General features: G+C 27.7%; 1 protein-coding gene across 4 annotated transcripts in view; it reads right to left on the bottom strand.

Annotated features, from left to right (window-relative positions):
* melt (ventricular zone expressed PH domain-containing protein melted) overlaps window positions 1–20286 on the bottom strand; it is a 63407-nt gene that overhangs the window by 28975 nt on the left and 14146 nt on the right. The window contains exons 1-4 of one of the 4 annotated variants that reach the window (XM_043040636.3): window positions 14802–15200; window positions 11182–11435; window positions 9572–9803; window positions 1305–1449 (exon numbers count right to left, since the gene is read on the bottom strand). In XM_043040636.3, coding sequence (XP_042896570.1) covers window positions 1305–1449; window positions 9572–9780 — 354 coding nt within the window. In that variant the 5' untranslated portion in view covers window positions 9781–9803; window positions 11182–11435; window positions 14802–15200. Of the gene's footprint in view, window positions 1–1304; window positions 1450–9571; window positions 9804–11181; window positions 11436–14329; window positions 14471–14801; window positions 15400–20286 lie in introns of those variants that run through there. The other 3 variants (XM_071187300.2, XM_016050831.4, XM_016050834.4) reach the window with 3 other exon arrangements.

Here is a 20286-nt window from a genome sequence, read left to right on the forward strand (position 1 = left end):
AAAAAAAAGTTATAAGTCTTACAATAGCATTTAATTGCAGAGGAATTTCAATATACATATACAACTAGCCACAAAACGAAAATAATTATTTTTATCTCATTGAAAGGGATTTCTAAAGGATTTCTTCATATATACTAATTGACTTGTAACAGTTGCACTATGTTCTAATCATTATATTTTTTAGACCTTTCGCTAAGAATTCTCTTGTTTCATGAAAAAAATAACAATTATTATTATTATTATTATTATTATAGCCTAGATTTTATGATTAACTAAATAATACACCGAACAATACTGAACGTACAATGCACAAGAAGTTATGATAAAAATTCTAGCAGATAGTGACCAAGGCATGACATGAAAATGCAAACTTTTGAATGGTAATAATTTCATGAGACCACAGTGCTTTATTTAAGATAATTTTTCGAATATTTGATATGCATTCTCTCAAATTACAAAATTTTCTCACAACAATTAACCTTATTTAATATATTTTGTTAATAAAATAACTATTTCATCAACCTGGATTTGTTGATAAGCTCAATGTCAATTAACAGGAAGTTCTGTCAGGAGAATTGATCCATGATTATGATGTTGATCAGTAAAACAGTATACTAACTACATTATAAAAAACCACTTCCTACTTCAACTAATTAATAATCAAAATAGAATCAAAATAGAATGACACTAAATGAAATCTTAATATTTTATTTTGTTACAATTTGCAATTTTCTTTTTTAATTTTTAAGTTTTACAACTCATATTCAACGAAATTTTAAATACACTAAATGAAATCTTAATATTTTATTTTGTTACAATTTGCAATTTTCTTTTTTAATTTTTATTCAACGAAATTTTAAATACACTAAATGAAATCTTAATATTTTATTTTGTTATAATTTGCAATTTTCTTTTTTAATTTTTAAGTTTTACAACTGCGTGAAATACAAACTAGAGCTTTGGATTAATTTATAAATAGAATTGTCTAAAGAAAGAAATAGTTACTAAGTGCATATATTTTAATATAATAAAACAAGGAAAGGATTCTGAGGAATCTCTGTTATTCTAGTAATTTAATTTTTAAACTGTATGTTTCATACATCTTGTCTTTTTATAATAGAAAATGATAGCACATAGATAATTAATAGAAATTTTTTTTTAAAAATCTTTTGCATTCCTACAAATTTAGATATAATTTTTTATTTAAAAAATACTTAGTCGCTTCATTTTTTTAGCATTTATATGATTAAGAACATTATTTTAGTCATATTAAAGAATATCATTAAAAAATACAATGAACTTACTAAAAATATACAGCTCACAATATCTGAAGCAATTTTTGCATGAGGAGGATCTTCATCCTTTGGTAAAGGTCGAAGATCGTGATTAAGGCACGATTCCAAAAGTGATACCATAGCTGGTGCATGTTGTTCAATTGTACCAGTATCTCTAAAAAAAATATTTGCACGTTAATAGCTAATTAAAATAAAAACCAAATATAGCAGATACCCTCTTAATCAGTTATAAATTAAAGTGGTTACTGCACTCAGGAACTGCCTTCGATTTTTTTCCAATTTTTATTATTATTTCTTTTAGACTACTTTTTATAATCTCAGTCAGAAAAATAAATAACAAGAATTCTCTAAATTTTTATTCAGCTTCACTTTATACAGCTCACAAAATCTGAAGCAATTTTAGCATGAGGAGGATCTTCATCCTTTGGTAAAGGTTGAAGACAAAATTTCTACAATGCAGTCAAGATGTAGATTCATTTGAGAGCTAATCAATATTTTCTAGCAATTTCCAGCAAAAAGCAATTTGATGAATATTTGCCCAACTATTCCACCGAAATAGCTTAAGATATAATTAAGATATATTTAATATAACTCGTATTTTTATATAAGAGCTTAGCTAAACATTAGGGTAAAAAAATATAATCCTGCATATTGCAATGAAAAGTCCTGCATTCAGATGTTCCTTCCCTGAACATGATATAACAGCCTAAGGAATAGACCATTCTAACCTTTCTTTAACCCTCTGATTCCGATCGAGTCCTAGAATTTGTGTCCCTTCATTACGGGAGTTTTCTGAAAGCAGTTTCTATGATTGAACTCGTCCAAAACTATCTTCCTGTGAGGGGTTGAGGAGGGGTCATCGTTTTCTCGCAGTTGAGTATTCAAAATCACTCATGCGGCAAAGGAGGGGAATTGTTGACAAATTAGAACATTTACATGAAATATAAGTTTTCCGAAAATGAAAGTTTAGCACCTTATTGGCGATTTTCAAGTAGAGGAGTAATAAATTATACTTTAATTTTTTTTCTTTCTTTTATTTATTTCGTTCTTTCTTCCTTTTTTTCTATTCTTTCGACATTTTAAATAAGAGAGGAAGACTCTTTTGATAAGTGCTGAATATTCAAATTATCTCATCCGTTTAATTTTTATATAAGTACAGCGATTTATTAATTTTATTTAATGCAACATGGTTTATGAAATCTAATATTATGATTGTGTTATCTTTAAATTTATTTCTTAAATAAAGAAATTAATACTAAACGGTTCCGAGTTATATTTTAGTAAATTTAAGAGTATTAGCTTTTAAAATAAATCAATAATAAGAAACGGCTTCTGAAACATATCTTTCATTTTATTAAGTGTCCTGACCGAAAAAAAAAATTAAGATGCATGCAATATAATTGTTTACGACTTGCTTCTTAATTCAAATCAACAGTGTTGAAATTGACAGGATTTGCAATCATAATTACTTTGTAATAACGTTACTGAAGAATACAGTTGAATAAAAATATAAAAATTATAAGTAATTATTATTCTTGTATGTTCATAAATCAGTCATTCATATGTAGCGGGATTGATATAATTAAAAGTATTTCTTTAGAATAAACTATTTTTATAGATTGTCATAATTATAAGGAGTAAAATCTACTTACTGAAGTTAAAAAAGTTTTTTTTATAATTTCGAGAGTAATTTATACTGAAATATAAAACATTTTAAGCATATTTAGTTTGTGCGTTTTTTATTTTATTTTTCTCTGCATCTATATTTATATGGATCTATATTTATATGGATCTATATTTATATACACCTATAACTATCAATTTATGAGTTTGTGTTTCGTATTAATTAGGACTGTTAGTGCATTTTAAAATTTGGACCGAAGATGAAAGAAACTAATCTACCACTCATCTTAAAAATTCTCTAAAAAATTTAATTACATCGTTCAAGAGTTTGAAAAATAGAATTTACTCATTGGTTTTACAGATACCTTTGCTATAAATTAAACAATAATTCAGCAATTTTAAATATATGTATTTTTATAATATATATATTTTAAAGATAAATCATCAGTAATGTTTGCTAGCTTATAGCTCTATTTAATTATAAAAAGAGTTTATTGCACGATATTTTCAAGTGTTATCTTTTAATGTCAGATAAACCCAATGATGAACAAAACTATGGTTGACTGCGTCTCGAAATTAGTAAGTTTTCCGAAATCGCATGTTTATTTTGTTCAAAGTTATACTTTTAAAATATTTTTCTATAATACAAAATAATTTAAAATCAATATAAGTGGAACAAAAAAAAAGATTATGTTCTGAAAGTCACAATAAATGAAGAGAACTACGTAGTATGTTTAGGAGAAACGTAAAAAATCGCCTTAATATTATTGATACCAGTTATAATTAGTCAACTTTATTAATAGATACTTATTGAAATAAAAAAGAATAAACTATGTATTAAAAAGTACAATGGATGGAGAAAAGGTTCTTCCATTTTGGGGAACCGTATGAAGCTTAAATAATTTTGGTGACTTAATTTTAGTATGAACCAATTACGATTAATTTTATTTAGTAATATGCCCAACTAATATTATGCAATTGATACACCGCTAATCCAGATATAGTTGAAATAGTTTTTTGGTCTCTTGAAAGGAATAAGGAAGTATGCTTTGTTGATTGTGTTAAATTTTATTTTAACTATCATTATAAGTTGGCATCGAACAACAGAATATATATATATATATATATATATATATATATTAACATAATAATAATAATTAACTTAACTTATATAGAAATGTTATAATAGATCATATTTTTGGGTTTTTAAGAAACTTTTTAGGAACAAAAAAAATTTGAATATTGTTTCAGGAAATTCTAGTATTTTCTTTCAGGACATTTAATTTTTCCTAATTTTTCGTTAAAATGTATTTTTTATTTTAAAAAAATTGAAAATAATGTGACTATAATATTTTTTGTAAACATTGCTCATTGACCTCACCCCTTTTGTTAGAAAAATGAGATCTCAAACTTCCTTTCGTAATACTTAATACTTTCGTAATTACTTCGCTTACGTAATACTTAAACAGAATATTTAGCCTTAGTCGTTACATTTAAAGCTAAGTTACATTAGCGGTTGATTTATAATCTAAGATTCAATTTTGATTAACAAAAAAAGCTGTCTTTAGTTACTGGTTGATTTTCTAATAAATTTCCAAGTATGTAGAAAAGAAGGAAATGTGCAACGTGTTTTTCTACAATAGAGTGTGACAAAAGGTGTCATGTTATAGTGCTGCCTTTTCAGGAACACGGCTGGAATTCACCGTTTAGCTTAGGTAAAAGAGAACCGCTAAATATTCCCTGCTTCTGTTCTCAGAAAAGTTGAATGGGCTCTTCCTTCCATCTGTCTCTCTCTCTCCTGTCATATAGTCTAAGAGCAACTTAGTTTTAGAATTATCAGTTTCTTACGAAACAGAGATAATATGATAGATAAAAAAATTAAAATAATCTAAATATAAATAAAAAAAATAGAAAGATGATTGGGAGAATAAAAGAAGAATCGGAATTTTAGCAATTTTTCTCGAATAGGAAAGATGGAAACGAATTTTAAAAAAATCGTTTAGGTGCTAAATATCTTCAATAAATTTTGACGCTTTATTGAGAATTGTTACAATACGAAATAAGTTTATTAAATCTAATATTCAATTCCCTATATTATAATGCCATCAGGAGAAAAAGAAGTGCCATTAGGAAAACATTTGTTTGGAGTGGAGGGTCTGACCACAAGGGGGGCACAGGCTACTCTATATAAAACATAAAAAGACATGTTCATTTAATTTTATTTTATTTATTATTCACACTTATATATTTTTTGAAAAGGAAAGCTTCCAACATCTTTCCAAAAATATAAAATGTTTTGAACATCTGGTGGAAATTTGACAATTGAAACATGTATAAGGCGTAGCTTCTCTTTAAATATATGATCATAGAAAATAAAAATAGTTTAAAAATAATTAGACTTTAAATTTAAAAAAAAAAAAACTGAAAACAAATTTTGAAAGTAAAATAACCTAAAAGTCCAAGTCACAGGGAAACATTTTTTCCAAGATTTGCGATGTTAATATTAAAAATAAAATATTATGTTCATAAATTTGGCATTATGTTTATAAATATTATGTTTAAAATGGGGCATCGAGGCAGATAAAGCTTTAAAAAATGTACGTATTTTAGAATAAAATACATAGTTAATGAAGCTCACGAGCTGTGTTTTGTCAGCGATGGCATGATCGCGGCAATATGGTCACTATTGCGCACAAACCACCTTTACTTCCTAGACAAGCTGCTACTTGGTACTCATCCCTCCAAAACTGGGTGGGTTTCCAGTCACCAGCTCGGATCAATAATATTACTATCATTAAAAATATTGCATTTTATTTTTCATTTCAAATCTAAAAAAATTAAAATGCTTTATTTGCTGAAAATTGTCAATTTTTAGATAATAGCGCATTTCGTTTTTATTATAGCAAAAGTTTATTACATAAAGCTGGTTAAATTTATTACATGAAGTTCCCCGGTATTAGAAATGTCATTTATTGCTACAGAAAATTTGAAATACTTACTGAGATGCGGAGAAAATTTAGTGCTTTCGTATTTGTCTTGATTAGTCCCTGTCTATATTGATTAATTATTTTTTTTATTAATTACAGATTCTACAGTCCGGGTAAAATAGAAATCCTTTTGTCCTAAGAGTTTTCTTAAAGCGAATGAAAATTACCTGAACTTACAACTTATATTTTAAGAATCATTTTATGATTAAGATGAATATGGTGTAATACTTTTTTTGTGTGGTTATTTTTTATATGTGGATACATTCCAAATGTTTAAGATTTCACTGTTGATAATTATTTTATTTTGATAATTATAAAAAGTAAGTTACTAAAACATTAATTTACTTAATTATTTCAAACCAGACCATATGTTATAATAAGGTCGTGTAAGTTTTACCCGAAATTTCAATTGGGAAAAACTTCAATCTTTCTTTCAACATAACAAAATTCCGTTTTTTTTCCCTATGAAATATGTAATAATCAAAGTAATATGCTCGCTAATACTTAATGAGTTAGCACACGATTTCACTGTAAATGCAGAAGTATTTCCCTTTCTGTGATGCCGATAGCACACAAAGGGGAGTGGTGGATGGTATAACTCGGTTATAAGTGTCAAGAGCTATATTTTGTTGTATATTGTTATCCTTTCAAGAACGTGTATTGTGTAGTTTTTACAATACTTATTTACTTGTTTAAAAATAATGATTCCGGTGAATTCTATAATATGATACAGGAAATGCTTTCGTATTGCAAGGAATTAGTTACTTTCTTCCATTCGCCATGCTTTTTCTTTCTAGTAATATTCTCTTGAAGTGCTTACTACAAGAACTCAAGAACAATAGATGGTTTATTTTTAATTCTATTTATCAATTTATTTTCACATTCAATGTAATTGCAAAAAATATTTAATATTTACGGAAACAGGGGAAGTAAGATGCAACAAATAACTAACGCGTTTTGTTTTCAAAATATTTAGGAAGATTCTAAAATTAATGAATTTATTTTCATGTTGATTTTTATTCCTTATATCTTGGTCTTACGATATAAAAGTCCATTCATTCTAAAAAAAAAAATAAAAAAAAAAAAATAAAAAAAAAAAAAAACACTAAAAAACAGGTTTTTTCCTTTTAAATATTGTACTTACACCTAATAATATGAATTGTGTGAATAAATAATTAGGCAGAAACAATTTTTTTCATAGATTTATGTTTTCATTTTGATTTAATCCGTAATCGTTATAAATATTATGATTTGATAATGACAAAAATGCTCTATATTTACCCATTTGTAACATCACTGATTGCTAACTTTAAAGTCAGTTTCGGTGGTTAATGTAATTTGTTGTTAAAAGTTCTTTTTCCCTTAAAAAAATCCTTTTTAATATATGTATTGGAGTTTTAACTGTTGTTTTCACAATTAAATTAAGCTGTTTTTACAGTAGGATGTTTTTTTCCCAAATAATGAAAAATAATAATTAAGTAAATAACTAAAAAATAATAATTTACTACAAATTTGTGCAATCCATGTCCTGATTTCTTTTAAAAACTAAATTTAAGGATTATAAAATCAATCAATAAAATCAATCTGCTCAATTTATGTTACACTTATAATAAATTTTAAACATATTTTTTTAAATAGTACTGATGCAAATGAATCCGCATTTGATTTAATTTTTTACCAAAAATAGTAATAATAATCACAGAATAGCATGGAAATTACTTCGTTTTCTCTTTTAGTGCAAAAATAGTACTGTTGTAGCATGAATAATAGTACTGTTATTGTTCTCGTAACAAAATATTTCTAGATCTCAACCATGTTCTTAGTATACACTCAGTACTTCAAATTATTTGTAATCGTGATAGTATGATGGTCAATCTGAATTCAAATTATGCTTCCTGTTCATTCGGTATTGTTACTATTGATGCATATTTTTCAAGAACTAAATAATTTCCACTGAGCTTTTAAAATTGGAATAATCAGGAATTCAAGCTGATCCAGACCAGATTAATTTTTAAATCACATTAAATTATCTATAAAAAGACCAAATTTACGAAAGGATAACTTTTAATTGTGTAATAATATGAATATATTATATAATAAATAATAAATCATATTAAATTGTATGACTAAGTCTGTAATTATATGATTATATCAAGTTATTTATACTTTTTCTGGTACCCTGAGATGCTTACCGTGATTTAGCAAGTCTCGAATTTTAAAATTTTATGTCAAAAACATCTAACTTATAGTTAAAGAACAAGTTTTTTCCGCCCTTCTATAGTGATTAGAAAGATTAGTCGAGAAGCTTTTTCGTATCAAATATTCGTGGATTTTAACTATTCTGGTTTTAAACAACTTTTATTTGATTCTGATTTTAAATAACTCTTATTAATTCTTCGCTGAAGGTTCGTTTGAAAAAACGCAGGTAAAATAATTTAAAAAATAACATCCCTTGTTCCGTTTAAATTTTTTGCTTTTAGTAAATCCGTAAATATAATATTAATAAATTTATTACATGCATTGAAAGAAAATAAATATAATATAAATATGAAGTAAAATAAAATGAAACTTTTCTTAATATTTCGCGCCATATCTATTAATCATTATTTTTGTATTTCTATTAAACGAAAAAATCTTGAAAATTATAAAATTGTGTAAAGTTCTTATAATCAGATTTTTTGTTTAATATTTTGATGAATAAATCCTCGATTAATAAAAATTTAAAGAATCACTTATCTGATAAAATGGAAGGAAAATGAAGAAAAAATGTATTATTCAAAGAATCTTTATTATATTCTTTGCCGAAAAACTATAAAAAGTTTTATAACAATTGAAATCTGTAAAAATTTAGGTAACTAAAACAATATAAAAGCACTGAATTTTTTTTTAAATATTATTATCAATTTTTTTTACTTTATTTATTTATTTATTTTTAATGATAACAAAATGCGGATAAAAAAAATAAAACATTATTTGAAGTAGATTATTATCGAATAATCATAATCTTAGATTACATATTTTTAATAATGTTATTTAAGAAAAAAAAAACATTGCTTAAGAAAAAGCTTCTTAGTTGTGCATTTCAAAATAGTTTTCAATGTAAGTAAAATGATAGTATTGGCGTTTTTCTTGAAGGCCAAATTTCAAAGCAAAAAGCAACCCATTCAGAAGAAACTTAGGGGAAGGATAATAGTTCGAGTAATTGAGGTAAACTGCCAACCCTTCTCTTTGTTCGTCCTCCCCTTAACTGACCCCCATTTCTTTCCCCACCAAAGAATCTCTTTTTCTACTCTCCCTACCCCAAAAAAACAAGACCGTCACGAAACGACACTTGCCGTAGTTTGCTTGTAAATGTCTTTTCATGACGCTTCGGATGCAAGGGGTTAAAAGGAAAAAATAAGTACTACATCAACAAAAAAAATTCTGAAAAAGAAATAAATATTTCCTCTTTATCCCTCTCTCTTAAACTGGCGAAAAAGGGGAAAAAAATTTATTTTATTTAGAGAAGGTAGATTTTGTTTTAGATTTTTATCCACACTAATTAATTGAAATATTCCACATCCACCCCTTAAACTATGAGGATTAGTAACTTTTAAGTGAAAATGAAATAAAAAAATATAGTTCTTTTTTTTTGTACACTGAATAACAAAGTTAAAAACAATTTACCTTATCGCTGATGTCACTCTAGTGATACAAATTTCTACAACACTCTGGTTATTGTCATTTTGTGTAAAATCTGAAGCACTAGCAATTTCTTGTATTTTAGACAACACTTCGGAAATGTCAGTAACTAAATTTTTGTCATCTATAGAAAAGAGATCACCAGCTCTGGAAAGATCACGGTTAGTCAAGACTTGAGCCAAAAGTTCATGCATGATGATATATTGTCATAAGGAATCTGTCAAATAAAAATACAAAATAAACATACAAATATATAATAATACAAAAATCATTTCAACATCAATAAAGTGACCACAGAAATACTTATTTTTTTTGATTTTTAATTTTTCTCAGCTAAAGGAATCATTATTTGCACTTAAAAGAAAAGCTAAAAACAAAAGAACCATTTAAGCACACTTCTCTAAGTTATCACTATTTTTAATTTTAACGACACTACAACTTTTAAACAAAAAATTATTATTAAATGTACAGTGCGCAATAAAGGACCACCCTGAAAAACTTTTGATCTAATGATTGGATTTCCACATTCTTCTAGGTCTCATTCTCAATAGCTCGAGGGGATGACCTTAAATATACTAATTAATAAGTGCAGTGCCCTAATTTCTAAATCAGGCTGTAACTGAAATACTTAATATTTTTAGCTAAAATGATTGAAAGTGTTTCATGATTATACCAAACTAATCTCAGAATCAAAGTTATTTTTAATAAAGCTCAACATCTTCATGAATCTAAAAAGATAAAGATCTAATTTGTGAGTTAAATATCAAATGAAGAATAAATTTAGAGCGGGAAAGATGAAAAAAATAAAAAATTATTCTAAATTACTCTTGGGAAGAACAAGTTTTCCTTCATTATTTATATGCACAAACTACATAATCAAAAAGATTCAAAAGTTCTTGTCTTTAAATAAACAGTTAAGTAATTAAGTATAATAGAATTAAGTTGAATAAATGGCAATGTATTTCTTATACAGATAATGAAAAATAATTATTTAAATGCTTCACGTAACTTTAATTCACACAGTCACCTTTTATTCATTAGTTTAATATGGACATCTAATAATAATTTACATAGATTTCCATCGCCTTATTTTTCTGGAAAACCATTTTAAAAATATTGTATAAATTAAACTGAATAAAAAAAAATTTCGCTCAAATCAATGATTTTAAAAAAAATCCAGAGCTTTAAATCTAAGTTTTAAAAAACGGAAAAAAAACATGTGATTTACATCATACCAACCCTACTTGTGGTAAAAAAAAAATTTAAAAAAACATAACATTAATAGCCTGTCAAAAGAGAAAGGCAGTGAAAAAACCATTCACTCAAGCATTTTATCAGTTATTATTGCATCAAAAAATAATGTTCTGCTTAGTAATCAACCAAATAGACAAATGAAAAGAATTGGCCAGCACACTAAGTTTACAACGTAAAGCATGTAGACATATCATGTAATCACAGCTAGATTTAGCGTAGAGCAATGTTGCCTTTTTAATCCTAAATGTATGTTTTGATTCGTCACAGAGTAGAAGAAAAAGACTATCTGATCAAAGAAAATAGCAGACATCATTAATTTTTTGGGAAAAGAATACACTCACAAATCATACATCAGATAACAGGTGAAAACGTGTCGACCGTAACAAAAATATTTTAATACAACAGCCAGTTCAAAGATAATCATACAGAAATCCATGATCCATGCGTCACTGGTAGCAAAAGTTTGCTTTCGAAGTACAACACACTGTAGTTTTGAAGAACAGAGGAGTTTCAAAGTAGCTTTAAATTTCCTCTCACATCATAGCTATAGCAAGCTATTTATGTTGGTGAAAATTCATTATGTCCCATAGTTTCTCTGAAATGAGATAGCGGACAAAAAGAAAATAGAACTGATTCAACTAATAGCAATATTTATACAAACATTACATTGAAAAAAAGCTTCTAGTAATTTATACAGAACATTTCAGAAATGTAAGTTACTGAATATCATTGTCTGACATTGCAGTGGTTGACTGCCAACTAGCGACATGCCACAAATTACAACAAAAAGGTAAACAAAATAAATCCCAACATAGACTAAGTTTGATTTGACAAGTAACATCAGTAGAGGTATATACAGTCGAACCCCGCTATAGTGAACCTGGGATATAGTGAACACTCGGATGTAGTGAACTTTTTAGTGGTCTCGTCCGTATTCCTATTTAAATAATGTCATTTTTAACGCTTATAGTGAACAGCTTAGAACTTGGAAACTCGGTTATAGTGGACTCAAATTTCATTTCTTTAAATATATTTTTCAGTCCTCCATCTTTAAACTTGTAGGTGTTAGGACAGAAAATGAATGCATTCCTATAAAATGTGTCATATTACTCTCCTTTATGCTTATCACTTTTAACTATACTGTAATAAATGTCAAACAGATCATTTATCTTATACTCCCCCCTCCCTGACAAGCCTCGCTTTATCTCTTTTCCCCAAGCTTGCTCTACAACTAGTTAACTTGGACACCTGCTGAATTTTTGGAATTTTCTTATCTGTTCAAACCATATTCTTTACAAATCACCCCTTGACAATCAAGAAGGGGAACAATTTAACTCATTCTACAGCTGCTCTCTTCATATTCTTACATTATCTATTTGAGACAAGATTTTTATTTCAAAAGCAGTGAAAATGGCAAATTCTCTAAAGAGAAAAGCGTTTTCGATAGAGGACAAAGTTAAAATTGTAAAGCATATTGATGATGGAACCAATCAATCGACACTGTGTAAGGAATTTTCCTAGTCAAAATCTACAGTTTCAAACATTTGGAAAAATCGAAGTGCAATTCTTGCGGCATACGACAAAAACATGGTTTCATCGAAAAAACTGCGTGGAGCTGAAAGAGAAAACGTAGAAGATGCTTTGTCAAGATGGCTTGAAATCTTGTTCAAAATGTAAAAATCTTGCATTCTTTGCACATTGTCGATAAGAAAATTGATGAACTCAATTTAAAATCAAATTGTGTTCAATCAAAATTCACGAATTTTTTTCATAAAAAGTGAAAATAAAACTAATATTTAGCGACGTAATTACTTTTTCCATCAATTTTTGCTTTATTATCTGTTAATTAGTTAATAATTTTTTAAATAACTTATGCAAAATTGCAAAGCCAATTTTCAATCATTTAACTGTGTTATGCAAAAAATATTCTTCAAAAAATTTGGATATAGTGAACCATCGGTTATAGTGGACACATTACTGAGTCCGCAGACGGTTCACTATAGCGGGGTTCGACTGTATTTTGATCCTCTCACTCTATAGAATGGTACAGCTTAAAATGACTGAAAATGAAAACTTTGAATTTCTCTTTTAAGTTAAGTTACTATTTTGAGCAAAATCAATTTTTTTTTTAACTATATGTTAGGTAGGACTGTGCGATGTTAAGATTTTAGCATCGCAATGTACTGCCAAGCTAACATCGCAATATTATGATGCGTTGCGATGTTTCGGCATATTATTGTTTTACATTTGGTATTGTGTAGATTAAAATTTTTGCTCTTTTTGATTGATTGATCGATAAAGGAAATTATGTTCTTGATTTAAACTCAATCCAGGTTACACATCTCTCTATCTTAAATTAAGTTCATTCTATCAATATTTAACAAAAAAAGAAAGGAATGCATAAAAAAGTAAAACTAATCCTAGAATAAAAGTAAAATATTAACAATTTGCATTTCTTTTAAAAATAAACGTTGCATTTTATATATTTTCTAACAATGATAATTATTTCTCAATATTTAAAGACATGGATGTTTGCAAAATAGTGGTTAAAAAACAATAATAGGCAGGATTGATTGTTAAAAAAAATCAACAGGATTTGCAAGAAAACACTTCCATAACTAAGAGATAAAACAACACTCTGATTCTCAATCACATTGGGATACATCATGTCAGCAATGTGATGATTCACGATGTAACCATCAAGCATGTAACGAAGAAAGATAACTATCCTTGCCAGAGCTGTCACTGTACACTTACGGAGGAAAATGCTCTTTGCGCGAGCTTGCAGGAATCGATGCCATGATCAAGAGAAGTGCTCTTCGCACGCACTTGAAACCATCAATGTACTATCGGAAACAAAGCTCAACTTCGAGTGTGTAGTCATCGATGCCAACAATACATCAGGAAACATTGTATACATTTCAGCAAATCGCAATTTCGGATGCTTTGAAAAATTGCCTATCCAAATATCGGATCAGCGATGATTGTATAACATCAATATTTTCCAATGCATCGATTTATCGCCCAGTCCTAATGCTGGGAGCAGCTGAATTTGGAACAAAATGTTTATGATTTGCTTGATTAATCTAAGAGATAGAAGACAAAACAAGCATTAAAGGATCCATATTTTTGACTGCTATCGCTCATAAGCAACTTAGTGCATATATTGAGACAAAAATTCAAATAAATCGAAAAAGATAGTTTTTTTTTTTAAAAAAAATAGAGTAGATTTTAGAGTCTGATTTTTTAATTTTAAATATTGTCTGTACCATTAAATTAACTTATTTCAAGTAAAATTCCATATAGCAATATAACTGCATGCATGTTACTCTGCTCTTAATTTTTCACATTATATTATGTGACATTAGAATATAGAAATAAGGAACTAATTAAAGAGATAAGAATGTTACATATAATCAACACAAACACAAAACTTAACAGACTCAAAGCATTTTGTGTTACTATAAAATGTACATTTGACAAACATACCTGCTGATTAATGATTTTTAAAAAGATCTTACAAATTCAATAGCTAATTAGCATGAGTAAGTTCTTACAGCTGATTGTAGCAAAATTAGTAAGATAAGAATGTTGATCTGAATTGAATCATCATTTATTATCATTGGTACACTGTAATAAAAAATTTTGTGTTACATGTGGTCTTGAAAAATATTTGAATCAATGCCATATTTTTTCAAAGAGGATGAAAAAAAAGGTTTTTCTTACTTGAATTAATAAAAATGATTACATAGAGCAAGCTCAATTTGCGATTTGTATGAATGTTAAAATAACATTCTAATGATGAGATATAAATTTGCATTGGAAGGAAAAATATGGGCAGTTTAGATATTTTATTATAAACGAGAAGTGGTTTTTAAAAATGACAAAATTTATGATAGCAGAATCAAGTCAATACTTAAAATCACGACTTTAAAGGAATCGTAACAAATTAAATACTTACCATTTTATTTGATTTAAAAAAGGCATTTAAGCAAATTAGGCGTCATTGTGAACCACATTGTTTTGATGGCAAAATAGAACTAAATTAAATAGTATCGCACACGGTGAATTTTAAAACAAAACAAGAAAAAAAATAACCGGTTCCATTTCTGTATTCAAGTTCAAAGCCCTATAAAAACAAACGTGACAAATTAAAAGTCCTCCTTTTTCATTGAAACACAGTTGTGTAACAAACAGTAAAATATTAAAAAATATTTATCTAGGCTACTTTATTTTTCTTCAGATAATTTTATGTGACGGAGAATAAGAATTGTCTCAAAAATAGTTATCAAATGTAAGAAATATAAACAAATGGATGAGTTTCTTTTAAAATCCATAATAAAATCCATTCAATCAGCTCAATCAGTTACAACAGATTGTTTCGAAATCGTTCGCTTATTGTTGAAACTGTTTTTCAAATGTGCTCGGTTTATTCAGTTGAGTACCATCAAAAGAAAGAGAATCTGTATTTGCGGTAAATCAAAAATTTTGTCGATTAGAGACCGTTTGCACTGCATACGATTCACACACTACGCACTTTTAATCGCCACCAAGATGAATGGTACGGTACTTTTATTTACGTCGCACTTTAGCAGCACTATGAGGTTTTGGTGGCAGTCTGGGAAGCATCCCTAAGGATTAGCCGGAGACAACATTCATGCGTCACCTCCCGTTTTATAGGGAGGACACATTCACACAACATCCATCCATTCACAGATCATAATTTTGACCTGAGCCAGAGCACAATCTTTCTCCGATCTAATACCTCCAGAGTATTGACTTGTTACGGGAACTCGGAGGACTTTGTGACCCCTACAGATTTGGAGTCCACCAGTCATTATTTTGTATACGTTGAGTCTTTGAAAGTTGAGGATCGAACCTACAACCTCTAATACCAGGGGCTAACGTTTTTTGTGGGTGAATTAAAAATGCCAAATAGGTTTTCGTGGTCACGCGACTGTGATCGTAAGAGTGTGAATCGAATGCAGAGTGTTTGACTCTTTACCTGTCAATGCAAAAAGGGATTTCAACACCTAACGGTGAAAATATTAACTGATTTTAAAGGTTTGATTCCCTGCTATATATAGGTATTAATCACTTTCAAGTGTTTATTTTTAATTTGAAATGTATTTCTAATTTTTCTTTTAGAAATAAAACAGTTTTATCAAAATCTCAATTGATCTTGTTATTTTATAAATCCTATTTTTTTAAAAGTCATTACTCTAGTCGTCTCTCACGTTGCTCTAGTCATTTGAAATTTTACAATTATTATACATTATTCACATTATAAAATTGTATAATGAAAACCACACTATATATATAGAATAGTTATATTTTTTTTCATTTGAGAGGAAATTTTAACTTTAAAACGTTTTTTCTTACTACCTTAAAATATAGCAATGTATCATTATTTATTTTCATGAAATAAAACAGTAGCTTTATCCAAAGATTTATTTAAGATACTTTGCTTCAATTTTTAAATATTTATTTTTTGGAATAATTGTGATAATAAAGAATATAATATAACTATAACCAAATTACATACTTTCATAAATTTAAAACTTCTTTTTTCAGGGAAATTAAAAGGAGAAATACTTACGCAACTTAAATTTTTGGTAACAAAAAAAAAAACCTGAAACAAAACCCAAAGACACTCGTGGAAATGTTTTCAGGGTTTCAAACTAGGAAAGCATCTAATATTTTGCAAATTATCAATATATTTTTTTTTTTCATTCTGTGAAAATAATTTTACATGGGTGAATTAGAAATTTTTAACAATTCTATAATTTAATTAAAGCCTCTATATGTACCTTACCAACAATCTTCGCCAAAAATTTGCATAACATTTTAAATTCAAAACCAAAATAATAATGATTATAAATATCACGTTTTATCTAAATTAAATTTGCTCAAACGTATAATTGTATACGAAAATGAGACGAAAAAACAATTTAACACTCATTTTTGCATTTTTCGTCATTTAGTATTAATGATCGAAATTTGACTACCATCTGTTACTAGTTTGAGAACGTTGCTATCACGAAATAAACCAATGTCATTGCTTGTATTTCGCTGATAAGAGATCATGCACCACGTACATAATAAATAGATTTCCCAAGGGAAACAAGGTTCAATATGTATATATTTTAAACGGGACTCTTTTTTAAAAAAAAAAATTAAATTGTCGGAATAAATTTTCTAATATTAATGATTTAGCTATTGAAAAAACTGTATTATGCATACATTTAAAAAATATGTTTTCGTAAAGAACGTATAAGATCTTTTGAATGAAAATTTAAACATTTAACACTAACATGAAAATTTAAATTTTCATTACATTGATTTAAATTTTTTTTTAATCATATTGTATACATATTCTTCAGCAAAATTTTAAATATAAAGTCGAAGAAATTTTTTAACATTATCATTGTTTTACCCTCATCATATATTATTTTAAACATGATAAAAATGTATATGCGTATATCCCTTTTGTCTCAAATTTCAACCGAATTCTTCAAATTTAAAGTAATAAACACAAAATTGATGTTATAAATACTTAAACTTACAACTTTTAACTCAGTGGCGCGACAGCCCATTAAGAGGGCCAAGGCCGACTGTGCCCATCTCAGTTTTCTTGACCTTGGGCTCTGGGGTGCAGGAGCATATGTTCCGGTCAGGTGGTCAGCCGAACGCGGAACCCCCAGTGTTAGTTCCCAAGCATGCTTGGTACTCATTTTATCGACCCACTGAAGGGATGAAAGGCTGAGTTGGCCTTGCCCTTCCCAAGGATCGAACCAAGGACCTGTGGCACAGCAGCGCGAAGCGCTACCACTCAGCCACCGGGCGTACTTAAACTTACAAGATTGAGATATTATTTAACGTCAGCGATAGAATAAAAATGCTCCCGATATCACATCATTACACTTTAAGGCAATTGAAACAGTGCAAAATATTTTATTACAAATATATTTAATAAGACACTGAATGGTAACCAGAGAAAAGAAATTCTATGCAAGGAACAAAATAAAGGAGGAAAATATGAAAAAAATAATAAATAAACGAGAAAACGAATCTTAATGTAAGACCTAACTTTTGTTGAAATGGCAATACAAAAGCATTTTTTTTATGAAAATTAATTTTTGTTTCTTATCATGCTAAAGATAAAAATCTTCGATCAATTACAAGTGACCAAATTTTAAATTCCTTCTACTATTTTCATTACATTTTAAGTACTACTCTAAAAATTTTCCGACTTTAAACAAAATTAAAAAATAAATTTAAAAATCTTTTGTATTTTCAAATAAAAAAGAGAAAATTGAAAACCTTTACTATTTTCAAGAAACGAAATGACAAGTTTTTTATATAGATTTACATCTTTTACATGTATTATATCTTTATCCCTTCATCCACCTCTAATGACTTTCGCGTGCATCGCAAAAATTAAATATTTTTTGCTTAAAATACATATATATATAGATGTCAAAATGAGCAGCTACATGTGGCGTATAGCAGAACTCTCTACCTTCTATCGATGGCAAAACTTCGCAAGCTTTCCCCATTAGCGTGAGGCTATTCATATCATATGAGTTGGATCACTCCTTATCGTTCACCAACTACTTGCATAGTTTTTTTTTTTTTTTTTTAGATATTTTCGCTTGTTTAATTGACCTGTCTTAAACTAAAAATAGCATACAGATTTCAAAAAACTCAAAATAGAATTAAAATTTCAGAAACCGAAAATTAAAATTCTCACCAAAACAGAGTTATTTCAATATCTTTTTCATATATTTATTCTTTTAATTTTTCTTAGGCATTATTAAAGTTTAAATTCATCTGAGAGAAAATGAAATTTAAAACTACGTATGGAATGAAAAATAAGAAAAATAGAAAAATTATTAAAATAAAATATTTCAAAAAATATTTTTAAAAAAATTTCATATTAAAAAAATAAAAAGCTGGAAAAAAATAATGAAAAGATATAATCTTGTCATCAGTTCACACGATTATATCCTCAAAAAGAAGTGCATTCTAATATTGTATTAATATAGCCAACGCAAAATATATCAATACAATAGTGTGAGGAGTCCCCCAAAAAAATTGAAACGAAAATAGAACATATTAAATAAAAAATACACGAAATAAAACATGTCCAGCAATAACAGAATGTAAGAAAAATACAGAATAAAATATAAAATGTAATCAATAAAGCGAGTAACAAATTCAAATGAACTTGCAAGTTCCAGAATCCTTCAAGAATTATTTAAAATATTTTCGTAATAAGTTTGCCAGATTACAAAATATGAAAATAGAAGCATAAATAGAGGTTAGAAGCGGTAATAAAGGGATGAGATCTTTTATGGCGCTTTCTTACTGCAGTACTGAAGCGCGTTTGATTTGTTAGTTACCTTGAATCAGCCCGAAATGGATGTGCGTAAAGTAATAATATTATACTGGATAATTTAAAGTTTATTATTAATAAGGTCGATATTTAATTACACAATTTTAATAATTTTAGAAAATAAACAATTATTGAAAACATAAATATATATTGAATCATAGAGGTTTATATTGAAAAATAATTTTTTTGCAAAATAATAACATTGAAAGGAGGAGAGAAATAGTCTGACGTCACACATACGTTACATGAGCGAGAATGAAAGGAAGGTGCCGTAGTAGAAGGCAAAAAAAGAATCAAAGAACGCTCGATATTATTAAGCCCTCTAATTAAAATAATCCCAATTTCTTTTTAATAAAAGTGGAATATTAATCCAAAACTTTTGAAATTTTTTAAAAAGAAGTGAGATGAGCTACTCATTTACAAACGTGAGTGACTGCAAAAAGAAAAAAAAAACAGATAAAATATCAGATAGTCTTTAAGCTATAACAGTAAGAAGCACTCTCGGGGAAAAATTTTTCAAACAGCAGTGATGGTGATAGTTATTTTTTTCCCTCAATACAGAGAGAAATGCGATGCAAAAACAAATGTGATTGTGATAATTTCTAAAAAAAATGTATTTAAGCCTTATTTTCACTCAATCTCAAAAAATGAATGAAATTACTTTTTTTCAAAAAGTTTTTGGGAACAGAAAAATGCGCCTGTAAATTCGTTTTCACTGTTTCAAATTTAATGATTAAAAATACAATACAAATCTCAACAGTTTATTATTTTTTTCTGCTGTAATTTAGACTTTGAATTACTTAATCAAGTATTATATTTAATTTAAACTTGATCATTTAGCAATGCTATGATAAAAAAATTTAAAACAAAGCATTGTCTTAACATAAAAATAGAAACTGAACGACCCGGGGCAATATAGTGATCATAATTTCTTTTAATGGTGACATTTTCAAATCAAACTTCTATTGGATATTGTTTCCAGATTGATATTTTAAATCATCTAGGTACATAATTTTTCTCCATCAAAAATCATCTCACGAGCAAATAT

This window comes from Parasteatoda tepidariorum, chromosome 11, assembly GCF_982258835.1.
Source record: "Parasteatoda tepidariorum strain Cologne lab strain chromosome 11, Ptep-v5.0, whole genome shotgun sequence".
NCBI classification, from domain to species: Eukaryota; Metazoa; Arthropoda; class Arachnida; order Araneae; family Theridiidae; genus Parasteatoda; species Parasteatoda tepidariorum.